At 34.4% G+C, this 22,807-nt stretch overlaps 3 protein-coding genes across 3 annotated transcripts; 1 reads left to right on the forward strand and 2 right to left on the reverse strand.

Moving 5' to 3' along the window:
* Nucleotides 1–685: 685 nt before the first annotated feature.
* On the reverse strand, nt 686–2,044 carry LOC108574377 (splicing factor U2af 38 kDa subunit). Its single transcript, XM_017936958.1, has 5 exons — nt 1,908–2,044; nt 1,739–1,826; nt 1,420–1,486; nt 1,034–1,322; nt 686–947 (listed from the first exon to the last, which is right to left on the reverse strand). The coding sequence occupies exons 1-5, from the start codon at nt 1,949–1,951 to the stop codon at nt 710–712; spliced, it is 726 nt and encodes a 241-aa protein (XP_017792447.1). The 5' UTR covers nt 1,952–2,044; the 3' UTR covers nt 686–709.
* A 379-nt stretch (nt 2,045–2,423) lies between these two features.
* Nucleotides 2,424–4,246, forward strand: LOC108574385 (serine/threonine-protein kinase pelle). The gene is made up of 4 exons (XM_017936966.1): nt 2,424–2,538; nt 2,659–3,285; nt 3,377–3,816; nt 3,905–4,246. The coding sequence occupies exons 1-4, from the start codon at nt 2,424–2,426 to the stop codon at nt 4,244–4,246; spliced, it is 1,524 nt and encodes a 507-aa protein (XP_017792455.1).
* Nucleotides 4,247–6,118: 1,872 nt separating this feature from the next.
* LOC108574367 (scavenger receptor class B member 1-like) lies at nt 6,119–21,912 on the reverse strand. Its single transcript, XM_017936946.1, has 11 exons — nt 21,632–21,912; nt 18,650–18,748; nt 12,746–12,837; nt 12,395–12,555; nt 12,186–12,330; nt 11,120–11,320; nt 8,641–8,801; nt 8,260–8,546; nt 7,621–7,739; nt 7,073–7,198; nt 6,119–6,655 (listed from the first exon to the last, which is right to left on the reverse strand). The coding sequence occupies exons 2-11, from the start codon at nt 18,681–18,683 to the stop codon at nt 6,365–6,367; spliced, it is 1,617 nt and encodes a 538-aa protein (XP_017792435.1). The 5' UTR covers nt 18,684–18,748; nt 21,632–21,912; the 3' UTR covers nt 6,119–6,364.
* Between the last annotated feature and the right edge of the window lie 895 nt (nt 21,913–22,807).

The raw sequence follows: 22,807 nt of genomic DNA on the forward strand, positions 1-22,807 counted from the left end.
CTCTTGCACATTGTAATAATTATTGCTTCCTGCTGGAAGTAATGTTAAATATAATTTGAGGTACATGAAAATAACCTTTTTGTGTTTGAATATTATTAATCTGCTAGTATTTATATGCTAGCCTTTTAGGTTGAAATTAATACCAATGTATTTAAAAATAAGGATACATCATTTTCTAACTTTTCTTTTATTTTTATTATTACACATGCAAAATTTCTTTTATACTGTGATAATTTTATACAGTCACAATGTTTATATATAAAGATTCAGTAATGCATTAGAAATTATGAGAATTCATTTTACATTCAAAGTATATCTATTTTATACAAATTTAAATGGATACAAGGAAACCATTGATGTCAGTATGCAATATTCAGAAAAGAAGTGGTCTTTACTATTTTTAATTCCATAATAATTATGTGCTAAATAACTTCATATTACCTAATCATTTAATCATAATACTTTAAAAGTACTAATGTATGTATCAATCTCGAGTTTTTAAAGAAGTACACTTTCCATAATTGTTCAAGTTATTGCTTAAAAGAATTTAATACGTTTAAAAATAGTATACATGTTTGATAAACAATTAATGAATGAAAATTTAGAAACATTATAGCAAACATTATTTTTGACAAAACAGTCAAAGAAGTGATAAGTCAATTTAAACTGTTTTATTATGAAGGATTAATACAATTGGAAAATAATATAATTAATACCTCCCAGATCGTCCATCTCTGCCTTTATCATCTCTACCTTTTCGGCGATCTTTGGATCTGGATCTTCTGTCGCGAGATCGCGATCTTCGCTTGCGATCACGACCACGAGATCGTGAGCGTGATCTCGATCGACCCTTACCACCTTTCTTTCGACTATATAAGTAACGCCGTAGTTCTCGTGAGATAGGTTTCAAGTGCATGAAATTACAAAATCCTGAACGTGTACATTCTCTACAAGAACATTTCTTTTTTAATAAAATTATTTTAAGTAATTAAAAAAAATTGTTCATATTTTACAATATTTAAATACAACATACCCCATTTCATATTGACGACAGCAGGCTTCTCTAAAGTCAGTAACTGGAGAAAGTTCAGCATAAACTGGTCTTCCACCAAACCATCTGTTATTTAAATCATTTACAGCTCTTTCTGCATCTTCTTCTCTTCGAAATTTGATGTAAACATTTCCAACTAAGTGATCCCCAAGATTATCACATACATTCATTTCCTCAATCTCACCATATTTATCTTCACATTCAACAAATACATCTTCAAAAAAATTGTCATAATGTTCTTGCATTTCCTCATCCGACACATTTGCAACCACTATAAAATATTATAAAATTTCTCAAATTATTATTTTTAATAGTTAATTAGTAAATTAAGTTTCACACAAATGAAATAAAATTTATACTACACTTACAATGAGATCCATCTGCACTTTTTGCTGAATTTTGTGGATTTACATAAAGATTTTGCAATAAACATGTCTGAAACATAGTTTACTTTAATTGTTTCATTTGTTAGTCAATACTAACATATAAAATACATTAAATGTTTAACTGCAAAATAACATAAGAACAAGTGTATTTATATAATTTTTATTTTACAATTATTATTCAAGAACTGAAATTAAGCATAGAATAAGGTGTAGTAATATGTATTTATGAAATAATAAAATAACATTTTAGTAATGTTCAAGAAGGTTGAAAGATTTTAAAGGTTAAGGAAGATATTTTTACCTGACTGAAAGTTGGCTTGTTATGAATTCGTGAACATCGATCTCCATGTCGACAGGCACCAATTTTAAAATAAAATGAACAATTTACTCTGTGAAAATAAGGAAAAGTAGTATAGTTGAAATTTGGTTTGAAGAATGCAAATAAGTAGCAATTCAAAAATTGAACTTACTTGTCTTTTTCTGTACCAAAAATTGATGCCAAGTACTCTGCCATTGTTTCTTATTTCTTAGTATCTTATAACTAAGATACAATGTTTTTTAAAACACGCAAGAAGTCTCTTTGCCACAACATATACAACGTTTTGCGTGCGACTCCGCTCCAAAATGGCGAACGCGGTATCATAAAACGCTCACTTAATAAGTTGTGAGTGGTTGTTCAAGATTCCAAGTTTCATCTCTAGAGGGCATACAAACTTCGTGTATGAAGTTTTTAATACAAATAACAGAAAAATTTGTTGCTCATAAATTTTTCACATTGTGTTTGCATTATGTTCTACGAAACATTTTAAGTAACCGATAAATATTTTAAATTCTTCGCTTAGCAACTCGTGATTTAAACAGATGGAGCTGAGATTCAAAAGAAAAGTGTATGTTTTGTGTAATACGATTTCTTTTTGCTTCTATTGAAGGAATTCATTTTAAAAAGCTATAATTCCAATTTATTATGAAAAACTTATTCTTACGCCATGAGTTCATCTGGTTGTACAGATAAAATGAAATATATTTATCAACTACCATTTTTTGAACGATCGGAACTTTGCAAAATACTTAATCAAAATGACAAGTGGGAAGAACTTGCTGGTAAGTTGTAGAATGATTCTAACATTATACGTAATGTTATTTTATAATTTTTTATAAGAAAGTTCAATAATAAGCTTATATTAAAGAAAAAGTTGGTACTAAATAAGTGATTTTGTTTAGGAACATGGATGGAATATGATGTGTTGACAATACAAAGTTTACGAAAGGAAAAGAATCCAACAGATGAATTATTAACAATGTGGGGTCATCATAATCATACCATATTGGAATTATTTGTTTTATTATCTAGAATGCAGCATTATCAATCTATGGTGCCATTAAAACCATTTGTTGAAGAAAAATTTCATAAGTTACTATATAATGGAGAGGGTAATCTTCATAGAATACTTGGGAAACATCTTAATAAAAATACAAAAGATTTAAAAATAGAAACGCAAAATTTTAATCAAATTGTACCACCAGAACCAAATGTACCAAAAATTATTATAGAACAAAATACAAAGGAAGAATCTTACAAAATTTTGAATCAACCAATGCAAGCTATGCATATTGGAGTTACTCCAAGTAATTCTAACAATTTACTTGTAGCTTCTCTAGCAGCAGCAAATCCTTTACCAGCTTCTTTGCAGCGTGTTCAAAGTAATGGAAAAAAACATAATGATGCAATTATTTTCAAAGCAGAAACAAGCATACCCTGTGCAACTTATAATGAATTAACTATAGCTACAAATGAGTGGAATAAATACAATATATTAGGAAGAGGTGGTTTTGGAACTGTGTATAGAGGTAATGATTGAAATAGTATTGTATTATGTGTTAAATTATATAGAGCTATTGATTTAAATAAACCTTTGGTTGTATTCTTTTTATTGCACAGGCACATGGAAGAATACAAATGTAGCTATTAAGAGAATAGAGAAAAGAGGTGCAGAATCAGATGAAAGTCATATGCTTCAACTACAACAGTCACTTAGAGAAATCAAAATTTTAAATTCTTGCAGACATGAAAATATTTTACCACTATATGCCTACAGTTTAGATGGCAAAATACCCTGTCTTGTGTATCAGCTTATGAAAAATGGATCATTAGAAGACAGACTGTTAGTAAAGCAGAAAACTCAACCTTTATCTTGGATCCAGCGTCATGAAATAGCTAAAGGAACTGCATGTGGTTTACAATATTTACATACAATTCGAGAAAAACCTCTAATACATGGTGATATAAAAAGTGCTAATATTTTACTTGACAATAATTTTGAACCTAGAATTGGGGATTTTGGTTTAGCAAGAGAGGGTCCAGAGAGTGACTCTATGAAAGTAAGTACTTCGTTTATAAACATATATTGTTGTGTATTGAGTTCCAGAAAATATCTTGTCAGTTATTGTTTGTTTATCTTCACTTCAGGTAAGCAAAATTCATGGTACTAGACCATATCTGCCAGAAGAATTTTTATATGGACGAAAATTATCTACAAAAGTAGATACATATAGTTATGGTATAGTTTTATTTGAATTAGCTACTGGTTTATCAGCTTATGATGAGTCTAGATTGGAAAATAGATTTTTAAAGGATTTTATTGATAGTTGGGAAGATAAAGATCTTCCTTTGCTGATAGACAAGAAAGCAGGTGAGAAAGATAAACAGGTTTACAATAATTTAATGGTTTTGGGAAAGTGGTGTGCTAATCATATGGCACAAAATAGACCTGAAATGGATTATGTGTTTAAGAAACTGAATGATTTATGATTTGGTAATGCTTTTATTTTTTATATAAATTGCACGATAATATTATACATATATTGTAGCGTGTATATTTAGTAAACTGTATGTAATGTATAGTTTGAAAATATGTAGAGTTTATATGACAATTTATGAAATTGTAATATAGTTTTTATAAATATGTTGCTACAGCAACAGTTGTATGCAACAAACTTTTATTGGTTCCTAAGGAATCTCTTAACTCTACTTTTATCCTGTAAGTAGCAGATAATTTGTTAAATTACATATCCTGCCTAACACAATCTTTTACTATTCCTAAAAATGTATGTTTTCACATACGTATATTTCATATATACTGAAAATATTTTTGATGTAAATAAAATTGTTGTATAATCAATATCCAAAATATACCTATTTATATGTACTTACAAAATAGAATAAATAACATATAATAGATCATGTGTTTACATTTCGTTTTAAGCATTTTTAATTTAGGCTTAATTAGAATAAATAACATATATCTATCATGGTAAAAAATTATGTTTAATGTAATTAAACAAATTTTTTGAACATAGATAATTCATATATATGATGTATATTGCAATGATGTATATTAAAAATTCATACTTGTTACTCTAGAATTTAATCCTATATTTTATACTTCTATAATAAGATAAGTGAAATGCATCATGAATATGAAATTGTTGAGCTAATAAAGAAAATAATGGAATAGCGGAATGATTGTAACATTTTAGTTCCATCGTAAATATGTAGATATATTTAGTAATGACGAAAACATTATTTTTGTAAAAAATCTAGAAAATTCTCAATTATTGTTCTCATTAAACGTACTTATGTTTATGTTTTAAAAATTATAAAAATGAAAGATGTGAAAATAAATTAGAAAAATTAAACACCTTAATCATGTTATACAGAAGTAAGAAACTGAATTGCAGTTTCAAAATGTTTAAATAATATCAAGAAACCAGTTTCTTCAACTTGAATAAAGAAATTCTATCAATTTTACATAAAATATATACTAAATATATAGGTAACGTTATTTAAAGGTACTACATTAATCAAAAACGGAACATATTTTTGCGTTTCAAAATATGATTGTTCGCAATAACTAACAAATTTGGTTTAATTGAAATACTTTGTTTTATATTGTCTAAAAATTGCAACTAGTACAGAGTAATATACTCGTTGAGAAGAAATATCAAAAGATGCATGAAGTTCGTTTCAAAGTAATGTACTTCCGGTAGTGTAAATCGAAACCGAACAGGATGGTAAGCACAAATTTGTTGAAGTAATTATTGTTTCGACAAAAATATTAAGTACAATAATCGAAATACGTAAGTCATTCGTAATTTTTCTATTTTTACCCTCTACTTTTATATATCCAACAATCATTCATATAATTACAGTCTTTTTTTCAACATACGTGGTTGCTGCGATGAAATCTATTTAAATTCATGCATCACATGCTCTTTTTCATGTACATATCATCAGAAAATATCCACTTTTCTTCGATTCTTGTCGTATTTATATTATTGGTTATGTTACATATTAGCAACATACATATGTACATAATATGCAATATAAACAAACATCACAGCAATATTACTACATTATTGGAAAATTTATGTCCAACTAAACTCGTAATTTATTTTTCTTATTTTTTTTATTAAAATTAGCCTAATAATGAAAAATATTGAAAAAAGATCATTACTAGAGTATTTTTAATTATTTCAACTTGATAAACATGATCGATAGTAACTGAATTGATAAGTACAAAATAAAGTTACATAAATATCAACTGTATTCGATCACATTATATCGAAAGTCGTCGAAATAAATTAACGGAAAAGAATTAAAGCGAGATGCGACAACGTTCTGGTAGAATAATATCGATCTATAACGGGAATATTTTTAGCGCGAAACCCTGAATGTGTTCTGTAACGTAGAATACCTTCCTCCGTATTCCAAGTCAGTCGGATGCGTCGATATCTTTTCTTCTCACGACAAAAAAAAGAGACAAATAATTATCCTTTAGCGAGAAAAACAGATTTTTATTTCTTTCCCCTTCATCTTTTCTAATGTTTTGTTCACGCTAAGCTTCGTGAGTACTTCCGTGAAAATTAGTTAACCAAACAAGTCTGTTTTCGACGTGATTTTCTTGATCGCCGGTAAAATACGTATCGTTGTGTATTGGCCATAATTTAATGGTATTCTTAAATCGCAGCTTTCCCTCCTGTCCAGCGTGACTATCTCCTGTTGCTGATTCACTGTCCACAACATGGATAGTACTGCTAATACAAGCATCGTCACTCCCCCGATGGCGCACAACCCAATTACAACCATCTGTGCTATTGGACCTATGTGAAGCGCCAGGTTCAAGAGTAGTTTCATGTCACTTGGTAAATCTTTGATTACCTGTAAATAAATTTATGAAAATTAAATTTACAGCTTTTTTCGGTCAAAATTATCACATGTTTTTCTGCTTTTAAGTATGTCCATTTAGAAAGGGGACTACAGCCAGTGTCTTATGACTATACCTTACAGACTGGTCAAAATAATCCAGGGTTAAGCCCCATCATACCTGTTCTGTCACTTTATTATCCCATTTAAATGTATTGGGAAACAGTTAGAGGAAATTGTGAAGGAGGGAACTATCTGCGGAGTTATTTACAGTGAGGAATAGTGGCCTTGATCACTCGATTTTGAAAACATTGAATGGTATCGATAGTATGGTTGGGCTTGTGACGAAAATTTGATAAATTTAGATGGAACTATTCTATTCGAGAAGTATCTTATTGTAAAGGGATTAAGATCAGAATGAAGGTTACTCACCAGGTCTGTCCAGAATACTGGTAATGTCATATCGTTGAAAATCGTGATCCTGGGATTGTGGGTTGTATGATGCATAACAAGATTGATCTGTATTCTCGAATTAACGTTCATTGGTATGCCGAATGTCTGTGGAAAATAAACAGGAAGATTGTGTTTCGTGATTCAATGATTTTTCAAATCCAAATCGAAATGTTTTCCCGCGGGATCTTCAAATTTGGGCAAAATAGTACGATCGACGTTCTCGTTGATTTTTAATGATCAGTTTAACGTCAGTTTCACGAGCGTTCGGGATAATGGTTTTTCGATTAGGTAACTCTTAGATGTAGACCGGCTTTCAAATACGTTCTTCTCGCATACCGCGTCTACTTGTGAAATACCTCGTAACACACTGCGTTTCTCGTTAGGGAGAATGTGCCTCTGATAAAAACTTCTCGAGGAGTTACTAGCTTCGCAATGCTTACATAAATTACTGAACAGATATGATCGTTTATGAAATAATTTTTCGTGAATGATAATGAAAGAATGTTGCGCTTAGAAATTGCATTTACCGGTTCCAGAATGATCCTCGAGAGGTGCTTTTTAGGATCCGGGTTAAGACCCTCGATTTTTTCGAATAAACTGGGATCGGAATCGAGCAAATGTGGCAGAGACATCGCTGCTGGAATTTCTGTAAATAATGCACACTTTTAATAGGTATGTAATTTTCATAATAAACAAATTTTTACTGTTCCTTTCAATGCGCTAATAAAAGGACAAAAGATGATTATTAAGAAAATTGTGTGTCAAAGTCAAAGAACAGTATTCTGCTTATTATTATGTCATTTTACAAAAATGTCAAGCGAAGTTCAATCGTTAATGCTCTGCACTATGTGCCTCGCGCAAAGTTCAAACTTTGACATTTGGTGTTACAGTTTGTCGAGTGGGTGATGCTACACTCGCAGGTAGCAGCTCTATCATTCTGTTCAGAGTGTTGAATGTGATATTAACTTGGTGAACTGGGATTGTTCAAGCAGAACCTTGATATCGTCGAACAAGTGAACATATGGTAAGTTAATGTTTTTTTTTTTCCCTTCTAAAAATTCTACAGTAGAATTTGTCAGACACCATCGGACTAACTCAGGGATAATGATATTTAGAGATGAACAGCTCGCGAATAATGGAAAATATCTGGATTAAAGGATACCTACGGTAATAACATGGTGTCATGTCAGAGAGTCCCTTTTTTAAGCACTTCTTCTTCTTCTTGCAGAAGCACGCATTATCGGGATTCTCATCGGGTGTATATAAAAAATCGTCGGGCATTCTATAAAGATAACCCAACAGACCGTTGTTCGTGATCACTTCCTCTTTATAAACAATTGGTATCGCTCTGCAGAATGCTTTCCGAAATACTCTGAATACAGCATGTTTGTCTAGATTCGCCGGCAGTAATTCTCCCTCGGTGGCACCTTTTACTCTATTACAGATGGTATTCCTGTAACGTGAATAATTTGTTACATTAGAAGGCAACTCTTCTTCTAATCCCTCTGCGGTGAAATTTTTTTTGCATTCTCTGTGTAGATACTTACTCTGGATAAGTCTCATTTCCTTCTACCTCACGATATCCCCATTGCGACATTCCTGGACTGCCGTTGTACGATTCGATACTTAAATAACGTCCTTCCTCGTCCGTCATATTTTTATTTTTCCCGACGTTTAGGTGAACGATATTTTCTCCTTCGTCGTACATCTGCAGGTTATTAGTAAATAGATTTGATTAATACGCGATAGAATTTTTGTAAGCGTAAATCAAGCAAGAATTAAATTTAATATTACTCATTTCTTTTTTCCGATATGGGAACAAATATTTAACAGCGGATAATTACACCTGTCGATTTTCAAACGTTCCCGTTACAATGCAAGAGCAAATAATTACATATATTGTCAATGGGCATTAGAATATTGTGATTAATAAACGAGAATATTTATCATCCCTAACTGTATAATTCATTATAATTACACTATTACGATAACTCAGCGACAGATTGATATTTTTTTTTGCACTGTTTTTTAAACGATAAGGAAAACAAGTGTCACGTGATAGATCCTTGAAATATTGAACGCTCGAGTAGACAATTCATTTATCGCTCGAGAAAAACTGAATCAAGTCGATTGTGTTAATGATTGCACGCGTATTCACTCGGCTGTAATGAATCCCCTCGTCACGTGTGATATTATTTCAAGATTCAACTATGCCTCACCGCGTCGTTCGATTAATCACTTCAAAAGAGTCAGATAATCACGGAATCTCTAAAAAAATATAGACTGAATAAAAGTTAATATGTAAAGATCGATATTCTTATTTGTTTTTTAACGTTTTACAAATTAGTAACGTTTACGGGACGATGCTTAATACTTGCAGCGTTCTCTGAATTACGCGTCACTGCTGCACGATTACATGGAAATTACCGCACCGGTTTTGCTATAAAACCGCTAAATAAAAACAGCCGTCGAGGTAATTAGGCAAATGTAAAAATCGACGAAACGGACACTAAAGAACGATTTTCGTTCCAATTAATCCACTATGTCACGATTGGAACAACCTGTTCCTGACTAGGCAACGCGTCCGACGTGATTGTTTTTTTGTGCGGCTTAAAAGTCGTTAACACTAACCCCGTGAACTCTGAAACGTATGCATAAACAGTGAAAGGATCAACGATTGGAAATAATTGCGAAAACTGTCGGCAGTTCGGAACAGGTGCGTGTATTATATGTATACGATATTGCATTTTCTTAACGTGTCTGCCTGCGCGCACATATACACGTCACGTTTGCCTCATAATATTATAACACGGAGGGGCTTATTTGCATCGCTCGAAGGGGCTGTATGTGATCGCACAGACGAGCGTTACAGAAGTTTAGCAATGGGAAACTTGAAGTGATTCGGTCGATTCACGTGCAGACAAGGTTAGTCGGTTGTGTCAACAACCGGTATATTTTTCACACGATTTTTATGAACAGTCCTGTCGAGCTTATACGCAATACAGTGTGTTGCTCTGCGAACGGTGCATTCGCGACAAGTTAACGATCTCAAGGCACTCGTGACAGTGTGTCGTGGTTAATTATCGCGAGTTTCCCTTCTTCTTTCTTTATCTGCACGCATATTTGACATTCCAGATTGTCTCAACCAGGGTAAACTAAAGTTACTTTTCATATCTCGCGATTTTACATCGTCGAGTGTATTTTAACGCTCGATCGGTGTCGATAGATCATGACAATTTTTCTCGCTTTACGCCACTTTATCCAGCTCCGTATGACGAGAAACATTTTTTTTTTTTTAGACTATCTGTCGTACAAAATTATCACTGTTATTTCTTCGCGTATTCTGTTAACAAAAAAAGAAGATATTTATCGATCGTTAAGGTAACGGACAGTTGGTTATAAATGCGAAGACTAGTTACGAAAGGTGTCGTGCAACATGCACGGCTCTTTTTTTTTTTGCCAGCTGAAGTAAACGAGTTTATGAAATGTAGTTGCATTTTTCTATTCCACGAGTGTTATAAATACAGTTCGTTGATTATGAATGGAAACGTTAGAGGCAAAGGGAGAAATAGGTTTGACCGATTGTTTGTCTTGGGACGAGAACGCAGTTAAATCCGCGCGGGATCATTTTGATAAGCGTTCGAGGAAGTTCAGCGCAAAGTAGAAAACAAGTGAATATTAGCATAAATATCGCGCGAGTATTTTTCTTTTCCAGTTCATTGTGAATATAGGATGTTATATGTGTATTGTTAGTATCAATAAAACGATACCTTGCTTGTTTTTCCCTTTATCGACCGGTTCATCAAGATTTTTGCATTCGTGCAATAAGATGACGTAGCGTTACTACGTTGTAAATAGGAAAAAATGGTTTTCCATGTCTTCCTCCTTTTTTTTTGTGTGTGTTTTATACGTCAGGTGCTTAGAATATCTTTGTCGCGTGTGTATATCGTCGTGATTTGCTTCTTTCCCGTTTTTCTTGTATTTCTTATACGTCTTATTTACACACGAGTAAACACGATTACTCACCCTGTCGAGCAAACCGAATTTGCGGAAGTTGATGAAACTTGGCACGATTCCGCTCGCAAGATGCACCAAATTGTCCTCGTAGCCCCACAAATATTCGTAAACGCTTATGTTCAATATTGGCTTGCTGTCCAGCATATTCACCAGCCTGGTCCATGCGAAATTCATGAAAAATCCAGCATCGTGCAACGTCGACGAAATTCCCTGTGATGATAAAAATCGTCAGGATAATTGAACGAGAATAGGGTGACAATGTTATCTAGACGCAGGAATTATGGGTCGTGAGAAGGTATAAGGAGTTTCAATCGTTCCATCAGTGATTCCCGATTTTCTATCTTGCGTAAGACAGACTTGCGTTAATTCCGTGTTACCTAAACCTTAGACAAGCCTGATTTTCTAACGTTAGATAGGTATAGAAGGAAATTCGAGCAACGCAATGTTTGTTAATGTAATTACAGCGGTTGATTAATGAATTCATAGAATTTGATTCACGTTGATGTAAAGTGATGTAAAGATTGATTTCTGACGCTCTCGAAGATTTCCTATGTAACATTTATGGTAATTCATCGTACTGTACGCAGAATGCCGCCGGAAATTGGTAATTATTTTTTACATCACGTTCAATTTCATCATGATGCAAATCTTACAAATGCGTCTAGTGATTAACGCCAGATGATGGGGTATTATAAGACAAATGATTACTAATTGAATGAAATATTACGTTTAGAATGGTAATTTGGTAATTAATCGGCGATCATAACGTTCGTTAGCAAGATTTATGTAGGTTCTTTTCTCTTCTCACACTTATTTGTACCGTGTGATTGTTAAAATTTAGAACGTGATTATTGATAAGAAAAAAAAAAAACATCAATCTATTTTTCATGAAATTTCTGGTCAGAATTGTTTTCTTTCTTTTTTTTTTTTTTTTTTCGATTCGTTCTTCGTTGAAAAAAACATCGACGATATTTTATTGCAACTACGATAAGTATAATTTATTGAGTAATTTATCACACCGTCTGTCGAGAAGCAATTCATTATCAATTGACACATAAATTAGATATTTACTCACCAGCATCGGTATATTTGGAACGTTAAGTAGATCCACTTTCGGATCACCCCTCGACATTTCTGGTACGAACACTATCGTTCGTTTTGGGATATACGAGATCGTGTCGTTGTCGTACCAAGTGACGTTTTGATTTTCTAAAAATTCTCTAAGGAATATGAGAAATTTCCAATTACGAAATGTTCAATTTCAAGAATTTTCGTATTACTCACTGATAAACGTAGGGGCCGACCTCTTCTACTTTCAACTTTTCCCCGCCTTCGAGGAACTCATCTGCGTTGGTAATGTTGAATATGTACACTTTGAGGTAAACGTTAATGGGAGGCTTCTTCCACAGTTCGAAGAGCAACGAGTTCGGTGCCATTTGCATTTTCTAAAATGTACGTTCATCCAATTATTGTAACATTTCTTAATGTATCTCGATAAACAAATATCATTTAACTTAAATGTTCAGCATATGACAATTGAGAAAAGTATCGTTATGTTCGAAATGATGAATAAATTTCTCTACGTTCGAGCTTAAAGCGTGCACAAAAAATGATACGTAAATTTTCATCACTTACGTGTTCTATTATCAGTTTCACTGGATTTAGTACGTGTAGTACGTACGCCGTGATGAAGCATGCAATGCCCAGAAGAACTAATATCATACATTCTGCAACAGAAGATAACGATAATAATCGACGAAGGAAAAAAATAAATAAGTTTTATTTTTGAAAATTATCTCAGAGAGTATTCCGATTATATTTAATTTCCAGTTTTGAAGCTTTTGCTGAAAAATAACGGTAACGATACGTGCGACAATTAAAATTCTACAAATCATTATTTCTCAACTTTACGACCGCGATTAAACTTATAAACGTATTTATTTCAAGTGTCCGATAAAGGTTAAATTTACGTGAAAATCGTATTTCGAAAATACGAATACGGAGTGACAATGCGCATCGGTGTGCATTTCCACGTTTCAGGTCGCTATGATGCTGAAGTCTCAATTTATTGTCGGCACAGTGGAAACTCATGACACCTTAAACAACATGGTTAATCTTGTCTCAATGAAAACGAGTTACCGCCGCAATAGTGCCCATAGAAGGAATATAAAACGCTTGTGTTATGTTAATTAAGCAACAAGTATTACGATCATTTAAATCACAATTGTTCGTATCGAATCTTTCCGCTATTACATACACAGTGCGGGCCATCTAATTTTATCTTCTCTATATAGCTAAGGTGGTGGTACGAGAAATGATTTCAAAGGGTGAATAAGATGGAAGACGAATTTTTTCGCAAGAAAATTTCACGTTTGATTTAAAATTTTAAAGTTCAAAGTCATATTACTGTTCATGTTTAAATGCACATCAGTGTTTGCTACAACGTACAGTAGAAAAAATATATAAATTCGTGTGATAGAAAAAACAGGTGATCTTGAAACAAAGAGAAAAAGATGGTATTTATAAAGAAATTTTTCTTCCATAGCTAGAGAACTATAGCTTCCATTTCTCCACCGATATGTAGCTAAATGGAGGAGATTATTAGGTGGCCTGTTTCACGTGGCACACATTTGTGTATCGTTGAAGTGCGAATTATAGGTAATTCGCGTAAAAGTTCATTGACCTACACGGCTACGAAACACGTGCAAATTTTTGGCATTGAAAAAAAAAACAGGCTACCGTATTCATCAGACGTCAGACCGTCGTTAATGATTATGCTCGGTGATGTAAATGCAGGGGTAGATAGAGGAGCAAAAAACCTTATCGAAAAGCATTATCTATCCTTTCCTTTTTTTTTTTGTCTTTCAGATTGGACTCTACGTTCCAGTTGAAATTTATAACTCTTCTATAGGTTGGATAATTAATTGTGGGCAATTTACACTGGACACTGTCGTCAGTACAGTAATGTTCTGAATAATTTCTGGGCACTCTTCACGCGGTTTTTTAGCGGATACCGGAGGCTATTAGGTAGCAATGGAAACTCAATTGCATTTGTGTCTTATTTTTCTCGCAGAGAATCCTTGGATGCTTTTTATCGCCACTTTTTTTTCAGCCACGTCAGTAGTAACGATCTATTTAGCAACAAATTACAGTTGTGATTCGTAAAATTATACAATTTAGAATTTAATGCGCATATTTCAATCAGGATAATTCATTGCACGGTGAAACTTTACATTTCTGTTCGAGTTTCGTTCAATATGTTACGAGACGATTTCCACGAAAGGACGACGACGACGATGATGTTTTATGATACCATTAGTTGTCTGATTCGACCGTAAATTTCAATTTTCACGTAAAACCCCACCGTGTATATCCTACCGCGGCGAAATATTTATGTTTCGTGTATTTAGGACAAAAGTGTTATGAAACGTTCTTGGAAAAGATTTGATACGTGCGGATGCAAATGTTCCGAATGGGACAATTATGCCCTACGATACGTCATATGATTCACACTACTTGCTTACCTTGACTCAAATACTAGAAGGAAGACCTGTTCACAAAACGAAATCTTCGGTTTCATTGGTCGTGTGCTAATTAGCGAAAAATTACGGCGAGTCGCTGCGTAACGTCGATTATTATGGTTCGACCTATCAACACTTACTTTCGACCGTTCTATTACGCGTTTCAAACGACGCGACGACGTGAATTAACTTGTTCACAGTAAGTGGCGAGTGAATGATGCTGTAGTTTCGGACGATTCGTATCTCCGCGACGACAGATAGGGGAGAAAAATTAGATTTATGGTGATTGTTTGCAACCGGTTCTTTTGTGTCATTTGTGACTCAGATTTAACGCGGTTTATAGTAAACATTGTCACTTAACGGTACCTAAATAAAAAGGACTTTAATCCTGTATTCTTGTAATAAATTTTCACCTGACAAATTTGTACAATTTCGTTGAAATTCTGAGCGATACGACGTACAAAAACTTGCAATCGTTTCAACGTTTATATTTTTTCTTAAACATTGTTTACAGTTCATTAACGATTGGTTTTTTTTTTTTTAACATCGTCGTGTTGTCAGTAACTCGATGGAGGTTTGCTTCAGGTTTTGTGCAACTATAGCTGCACATTATCATATTGATATTAGTGATATTTTGTAGTCCATTCAGTAATTTAGCCTAATAGCATAATCATTGTATAATGTGGTTTAATGGAAGCGGTGTTAAGGATGACAGATAAGTCCAATTAGAGCGTCGACTTTTTTCATCTGTTTCGGTATCCAACTCCTCGAATACATATTGATACTCGAACGCGTTAAACGCGCCCAGTCGGCAAGGAATAATTACATAATTATAAACTTAGTTGCTAATTATCGGCAGTGGTATGGAGGCACAGAATGTGTGTAAACACAGCGGAAACATCGTGGCCTACAGATAATATGCGCGAGTGTCATTGTAATTTTCACGCGTACGGAAGCCAGAACTATTGATAACCGATTGTAAATCACATTGAAAGATTAATTAATCCGGGAATTATTTGCGTTCTAATCTGATACTTATCTTTCCGCAGATACGTGAGCGCGTGCGAACAGAATTCCCGGCAAATTTGCCAGTTTTATTAATAACACAATCTTTGCGAACGTCTATTTATCATACGACAAATGACAAATAAGGGAAAATTACGTATTACTTTAAGCAATCGTTGACAGCGAAATCAATTTGAATAATTCAACGAATTCTTGCTCATTATACACTTACAAACGGGCGACTTCTTGTTTTGCCCCAACATATTTGGTGCACTCAGTCTAATAAAGAGATAATGATAAACATTTGTTTATTTTTTTCTGTCCTGTTTTCTGTCTGTGTCTGTGTTTTATTTGATTTTTGTGGAAATAATGCTATTTTTTGAAAAATACCAATGCATACTAATTTAATGGGACGTTTAATATCACATTGATGTTACCTTTTTAATGAAACGTATTCCTGTTGCATGTCACCGTGTGCCGTCATCATGAACATCGGTACACCTTACTTACTTGTCCCTAATGTCATGCCAGCGAAAGCTGTGTTAATGTTATTATGAGCTAACTTATAATTGGCGCTTCTGACAGATGTCATTTACTTTTTTAATGCAGCCACGCGCGTTGAATAGAGAACAATTTGCAGGACAATCGGTGACTAAACCGAGGCAGGAAATTTCTCTTGTCGTACATGTAGTACAATTGATTGTGTATCGTTACGTTGTTTGGTTTCGTAATAAGAAAAGTGACGAACCGAGGCATTGTCTTTTTCTCTATGATTAATTCGTAAATTTTTCTACGATGATAGTTGCCGGAATTTTTCCAACTTTTTCTCCCTCTTTCTTCCTTTTCGGACTCAATTTTATCCTCACCATTGATATTGATATATGTACTTACATATGCACGATCTGTTTGATTAATATGTTTATGACTACTGTTGACTTTCTGAAGTATTCTTGACTTTTTTCTCGTGTAAAAAAATTATTCTCTTTTTTCTTTTAACGCATCCATGAAAGATAGATTTATTCAGGAATTTTGTAGGGTATAAAGTACGCGTGTGAAACGATACACGCGATAACAGCGATACGTTTACCGAAGTGATAGTAAAAAACAAAAAATATAACGAAACGCTATTAATAATCGAAGAGAAAAAAAAAAAGAAAAACATCGAATTGATTAATTCCTTTCCGCTGGATCGGTAAGCAGCAGTTTCGATCATTCACAAAACGAAACATCGTACAGCATCGTACGGATAAATGTCCTGGGGACAGGCTTGGACGGTTTCTCCTCCGTGAACGATCGCGAATGTTGTTTCGATCGAAAAGTCGTCACTTCTGCAAACGTTGATTAATCATTGTCTCAACGATAAATACAACGGGGTCCGTCACATGATCAATAATATTGTCAATACTTTTTTCGTCAACGTTCATCTGTACGAAAAAGCAAAATAGCATTGAAACGAATTTAGAATATTATTGATCGTGTGTGCGGAAAAATACTATTTTCCTTGAAATATAGTTCACGACCTGAAACGCAGTACCCAAGTCTTTATACATCGGTAGACAGAAACATGTTATCCAAGTGTAAAAATCACGATAATTCGATCACGGGGTCAAGATCAAACTGATTTCCTATACTACACGTGTTTATTTTTCGAAAGTCACTTATATAACTATGCATTTCGTGTCACCAGAGACGATCCATTACAAGCAGAAGTGTCTGTTCAATGGCCGAGACCTTTCGTTTGTAACAGCAGCCTCTTTCACGCCGGTTAATTTATTTTGAGGATATGCTAATATGACGTCTCGTGTCATCCGACCAACGCGAAACACGTTGACCATGGGGTATTCCCCTGAACGGCAAGAGGTCAAGAGAACCGTGGACCATGAAAATATGATTTTAAGGGACAGCCTTAAACTGGTCCATGATCCAGTTGTTTCTTCAATGGACCACCCCACGTTTTATGGTTCTGTCGTTAACCGACGATCAATTTCAAGGTTTCCATTGCTCAATAGCCATGAAACGCGCCTTCTCCGCTTTTTCGGACCATTCAAAAATTGATTGCCGCGTGGGTCATCGACGAGCCACGCTGGACTTTTTGTTTGAATCGTTCGGTAAGTTCATATAAGGAGAAAATAATTAGAGCAAATGATTATACAGTGCAATCGTACCGTGGGCAAATCGGTGACCTACGGTGCGGCATAATGGTACACAATTTTCAATTCGCCAGGTAGCCTGCTGCTATTGGAAAATAATATGTACAATGAACGCAGGCACGTGGATCAACGTGTTGAAATATCGTATCGATCGTACGATAAACGTGTATTATGTCTAGAACGAAGATGTACATATTGCGCAATCGTGAAAATTATTATTAATAATTAACTCCTATGCTCTAGAATGGTAAATATCCAAACATTTCTGTTTTGCATTTTTATCTTATCTAGACAAGTGTTTTCGTCTGTTTCGTTTCGCGAGTCGTCTCGATTTTTCTTCGATCTTTGACTTTTCTCGTTTTGCAAAACTACGGTGCAAGTGTACTACGCCGACGATTTTGTACGCGAATTACGCACGAGGAAGCAGGGTTCTGTCGATTCAAGTAAAGTCTGTGTGCAACTGTATCGCTAACGTAGAATGACAATATTATAGAAGAGAGTAAAAAAGAAGAAAAACTATTAACTATAGGTCTGACAAGTGGTATTGTTCGTAAATTGTCCTTTCATTCGCTTTTGCTCTACCATGCATCTGGTATGAGTATTTTTTTTCTCAGTGGACCACTTTGCATAGATCGTTTTAGAATTTTAAATGATCGATCTTGCGTGTGCGTAAGGGCGGCGAGAAGGAAATCGCGTTAAGATTCCATGCTGACGATGATATCTTTTTCTTTCTTTTTTTTTTCTTTTTATGCAATTAAGTCTGTTTGATAGAGAGAAGAATCTATATTAGTCGTATATTACATTTATGAAATTACACATGTGCCCGACAACGGTCCACGATCAACATACGTGCAATTACTCACTTTTGTACGGTTGCAGGGGGACTGTGAATTTCATGGTTGCGACCTGGTTTGCACGTGTCTTGTTGCTTTCCTTTTTCCGTCTCCTTGATCGGTAAGGTCCTGAAATATAAGCAAATATTGCGAATCGGCTTATTTATCGTGAATGCTGAAATAACGCGGTAACCTTAATCTGTCTCGTTGGGCAATATTTGATTGCGGTGAAGGAAACAAAAAAATATATATATAGGTAAAAATGTCAGGTTAGCTATTTTCAGAAATAATCCTTCGATTATCTTAGATGTTACTCGCGCGTAACATAATAATGATAATCGCGTTATCTGAATTACAAGTGAACTCATTCATAAAGGTCGACACAAGAGAGAGAAAAAAAGTCTATTCAAGTTCACGTTCAAACAACGTCGTATTCCTCGCAGAAAAGAGCCTATGTGTCCGCTTTGTTTCATTGAACGTTGCAGGAAGTTCGGAATATCGTGTGCAAACATGTTGGATGTATGTAGGTTCAAGAAAGGTTACACTCGAGGGGAATTGTTCGCGGAACACGACAGTTAGAATCGTATTGACGATGGGAAAAAAGGCGTTTTGTAAGTTTGAATGCGGTATACCGTGAAGTTTGTTCAAGTTATTGGCGCTTTAGCCAGGTGTTTGCACGCTGGTTCAGAATAAATTCTCTGTTTCTTGGTAGAATTTTTGTTACCCCGTACAGAGGCTCGTTCTTTTCACGTTGTTCCCCGTGTCCAAGGGCTCTGTCTCTCTCGTGAGTCACGACCAAGAGAGGACACATTTACATCGCGCTAATGTAGATCTTCTTCTTCGGCGATGTGTATCGAGGATTTGCAATGTTAATTAACGGTGGTGTTGCGGCCGAAAGAAGCAGCCTGTAAACTTTTATCGCGACCATGAATAATGGATCCTGTCGTGTCGAACCAGCCGACGAACTTGTCGTTAGATTGTTCGCAGATCGATTGAACATTCTTCGAATGCGCAACTTCTCGTATTTCTGTTGTGTTTGTTATTATAAATAAGGAACATGGAATTGTTGAAATGCGACAGGTATTCGTCGAGATCAATTAGACGATCATGGTTGAAAGAAGTTGCAGATAGCGTTTCATTCTCCATGATTAATGTCTCTATTCGATTGAAATAATTTTGCGATATCGATCTTTCCTTGAGGTTGTCTTGGGTTTTCGGTTCTTCTCAGATGTGTTGAGAAATGTCAAGTTTCCTTTGGCATTTGCATAAAACGCCCTATTTTGCTTTTTTCTACGTACGTCTGAGTTGAATGTTCTCCGAGATACAGGTCATTGGACACACAGCTTCTTTTTTCTTTTAAAAATTTCATAAGAATTAATCGAAAGGTTGTCGAATAATAGATTTTCCATTTTACACGTTTACTTTCCACAGAGCTAGATTTTCATCGATTTTACAACTGCAATTTCATGTTCGTTTGGTTTTAGACGACGAACGTTCATGATTATTTCATGTATACTTTGTAGTAGAAAAGTTTTCGATCCTTGAGATTTGTAAATGTTGAAACAAAAGTTTCGACATTTGTCTAACGATGAATCGATAATAAATAAATAAAAAATTTAAATATACATTGTCCGAGGCAAATTTTAAAATAGTGAATTCGAAGTACTCGTGAATAGGAAACTATGTTTGTTCACTCATGAATATTCGTTCCTAGACGTGGAATAGTCAATTTGATAATTTATTTTCTGAAATTCAAATATTTACCGCAGTTAATGCGATCGTATTTGCATTTATTTCGCCTCGAACTTCCCCGATCTGATTTGTCTGGTGACTACAACGCTTGGTTAGGCAGACTTCTTGTTGAGCAGCATGAACGCCGAGTCGCGTGATTTACAGATTTCAAGGGAAGGTTATCTTATGTTAAATGTTCTCCAGGGAAGATGAATATCAGCGATAAAAATATATTTAAAAAACGAATCAAGGTAGTTGCTCATTTTCTTTCAAACAGCCAAATATTCGATCAAAACAATCTTTCAACCTTTTGCAAGATAAAAGCATACTTGTTTTTTTTTCACAAACGCAGAATATTCAATTTTTCACGGTAGGTATATCAATTTAATATTAAATTTGTATTTAAATTTAACATTAAGAAATGTAATCAAATTTTCAACTTACTCGACAACATAATTGTTTCGAAAATTGAACGAAAACAACGAAACATAAGAATGGTGAACTTCCAGAAGACGCAGTAACGACTTTTTTACGCATTTAACTATTTTTCCACGTATCAAAATGCACGATTTTCTTTCATAAATCTTCCATTGATGAACTTCTATATTTTTACAATGATATATTTGTAAATAATGACGCATGATAGAAACCACTTCTTTCGAATTTTACACATACAACTTCACTGGAATCGTGCACACTTAACAGCTCTTCGAGGCATAATAAAGTAAGTGATCTCTGCAGAACAAGCTATCTTGTCATCTTTCGAATACGCGTCTTGCATCGATATCAAAGCATAAAAGCGAACGAGAGAGCATATGCAGAATCGTAGGTACGTGACATGCGTGTCTACCAGGCATCACTTGCAGGAATCAGAGCTATCAAGCTGTTCGAAGACAATATATTCCGCATATTTAACAACGCCATAGTGCGATCATGTGAACAGATTTCGCGGTCTTTTGCTCGGCAATTTAGCGATCGCGATCTTTTCGTCTCGATATGAATGGTACACGGAAAACGATTTTTCTATTGAAGAAAATGGAAAAAATTGTTCGTAACAAGAAACAATCTCCTTCAAATAATTAATTTCAACGTTGACACAATTTTAACTCGTATCCTCAAAAAATTAGAGGAGAAAGATCGTTGAGTAAATATTCGCATCTCAATTTGTACTATTTGTTGTTTCAATAATTTCTGGTAGGTACTGTCTGATTTTATCGGGTCATTTTTGTCGAATTTTAATTTTATTCCTAGCTGTACTTTTTATATGTACCCTGTACTTACCGAAAAAGGATGTCCACACAAGTAAAAATTCCAGCAATTCAAGGGAGGAAAGTTCGATGGCACTAAGCCGGAAACACCACTGTTCACACTTTCATTGTTTTTTTTATCACGGTGAAATTTTTCTTTCTGAAATAAAACGAATGTCACAAATTTCTTTCGACAATCAAAACAATTCTCTGAGTTTATTGCACGAATTTATGATAAAATTAATGCCCGCTCTGCGGTTCGATTAACGTGAAAATTCGTGACTCCGTTCCGGTGAAACACTTTTCTGTCGTTTGCTGCCGTACACTCCTTCTCTATCTTGTTGTTAGTGAGCATGAGTCCTGTGTTCACTCTGCTTTATACCGTCTCCTAATCACTAACCCCCATACGACACCGACGGAGACAACGTCCACGACTTTTCTTGTTGCTCCCGACATCGGTGTGCTGATAGTTAGCGATTCGTTTTAGCGGAAGCGATTAATCGAAAGCAATTTTTCTTGAACGAGAAAAAAAATTCGTAGTACGATAAAGTCATTCTGCCTCACTGAATCATTATTGTAATTTGCAAAAATTAATGTACCAATCAGATTGAGAATTGATATATTATTATTATTATTATCGACAATATTTTACATTTAGTGTGAAAGAGCGATGCTGATAAGTGATTTTTCAAACGATACACGCTTGTACATGAAGATTTTATTTGTGAAGAAAGAGGAAGAGGAAAATGTAAAAGCAAAGTTCTCTTTTGGTTTTACCAATTTATTTATTCACAGCGAAAAAATTCAACATTTTATGTGCTTCTTTTTTTGAACGAAAATGTTTTTTCTCACCGTTAAGTTGGACAATTTTATGTCTTGTTTCTTTGCATTACTGTAGATATGATTTTTCTTGTCGTTTCTTCTCTCCCTAAACGAAGGAATAAAAGTTATTCCTCTGCTTCGAGTTGTGTCTCGAAAAAATCCAAGTATCCTGCAATTCATAGAGCGATATGAAATATTTATTTCCCGTGAGAATGTTATTACAGAAAGTATGTTTTAACCATGAAAATCGTGAGGTATTGTAAAAAATACGCAACCTGTCTTTTAGAGAAACTGAGCGGCATTCCGGCTATCGAAAGCAGGTTACTAAATTTTTTAGATGAAGGATAAAGGGTATTTCAGCATTATGGGGAGAACTGTGCCAACTATT

Source organism: Habropoda laboriosa, unplaced genomic scaffold (assembly GCF_001263275.1).
Source record: "Habropoda laboriosa isolate 0110345459 unplaced genomic scaffold, ASM126327v1 scaffold205, whole genome shotgun sequence".
Classification (NCBI taxonomy): Eukaryota; Metazoa; Arthropoda; class Insecta; order Hymenoptera; family Apidae; genus Habropoda; species Habropoda laboriosa.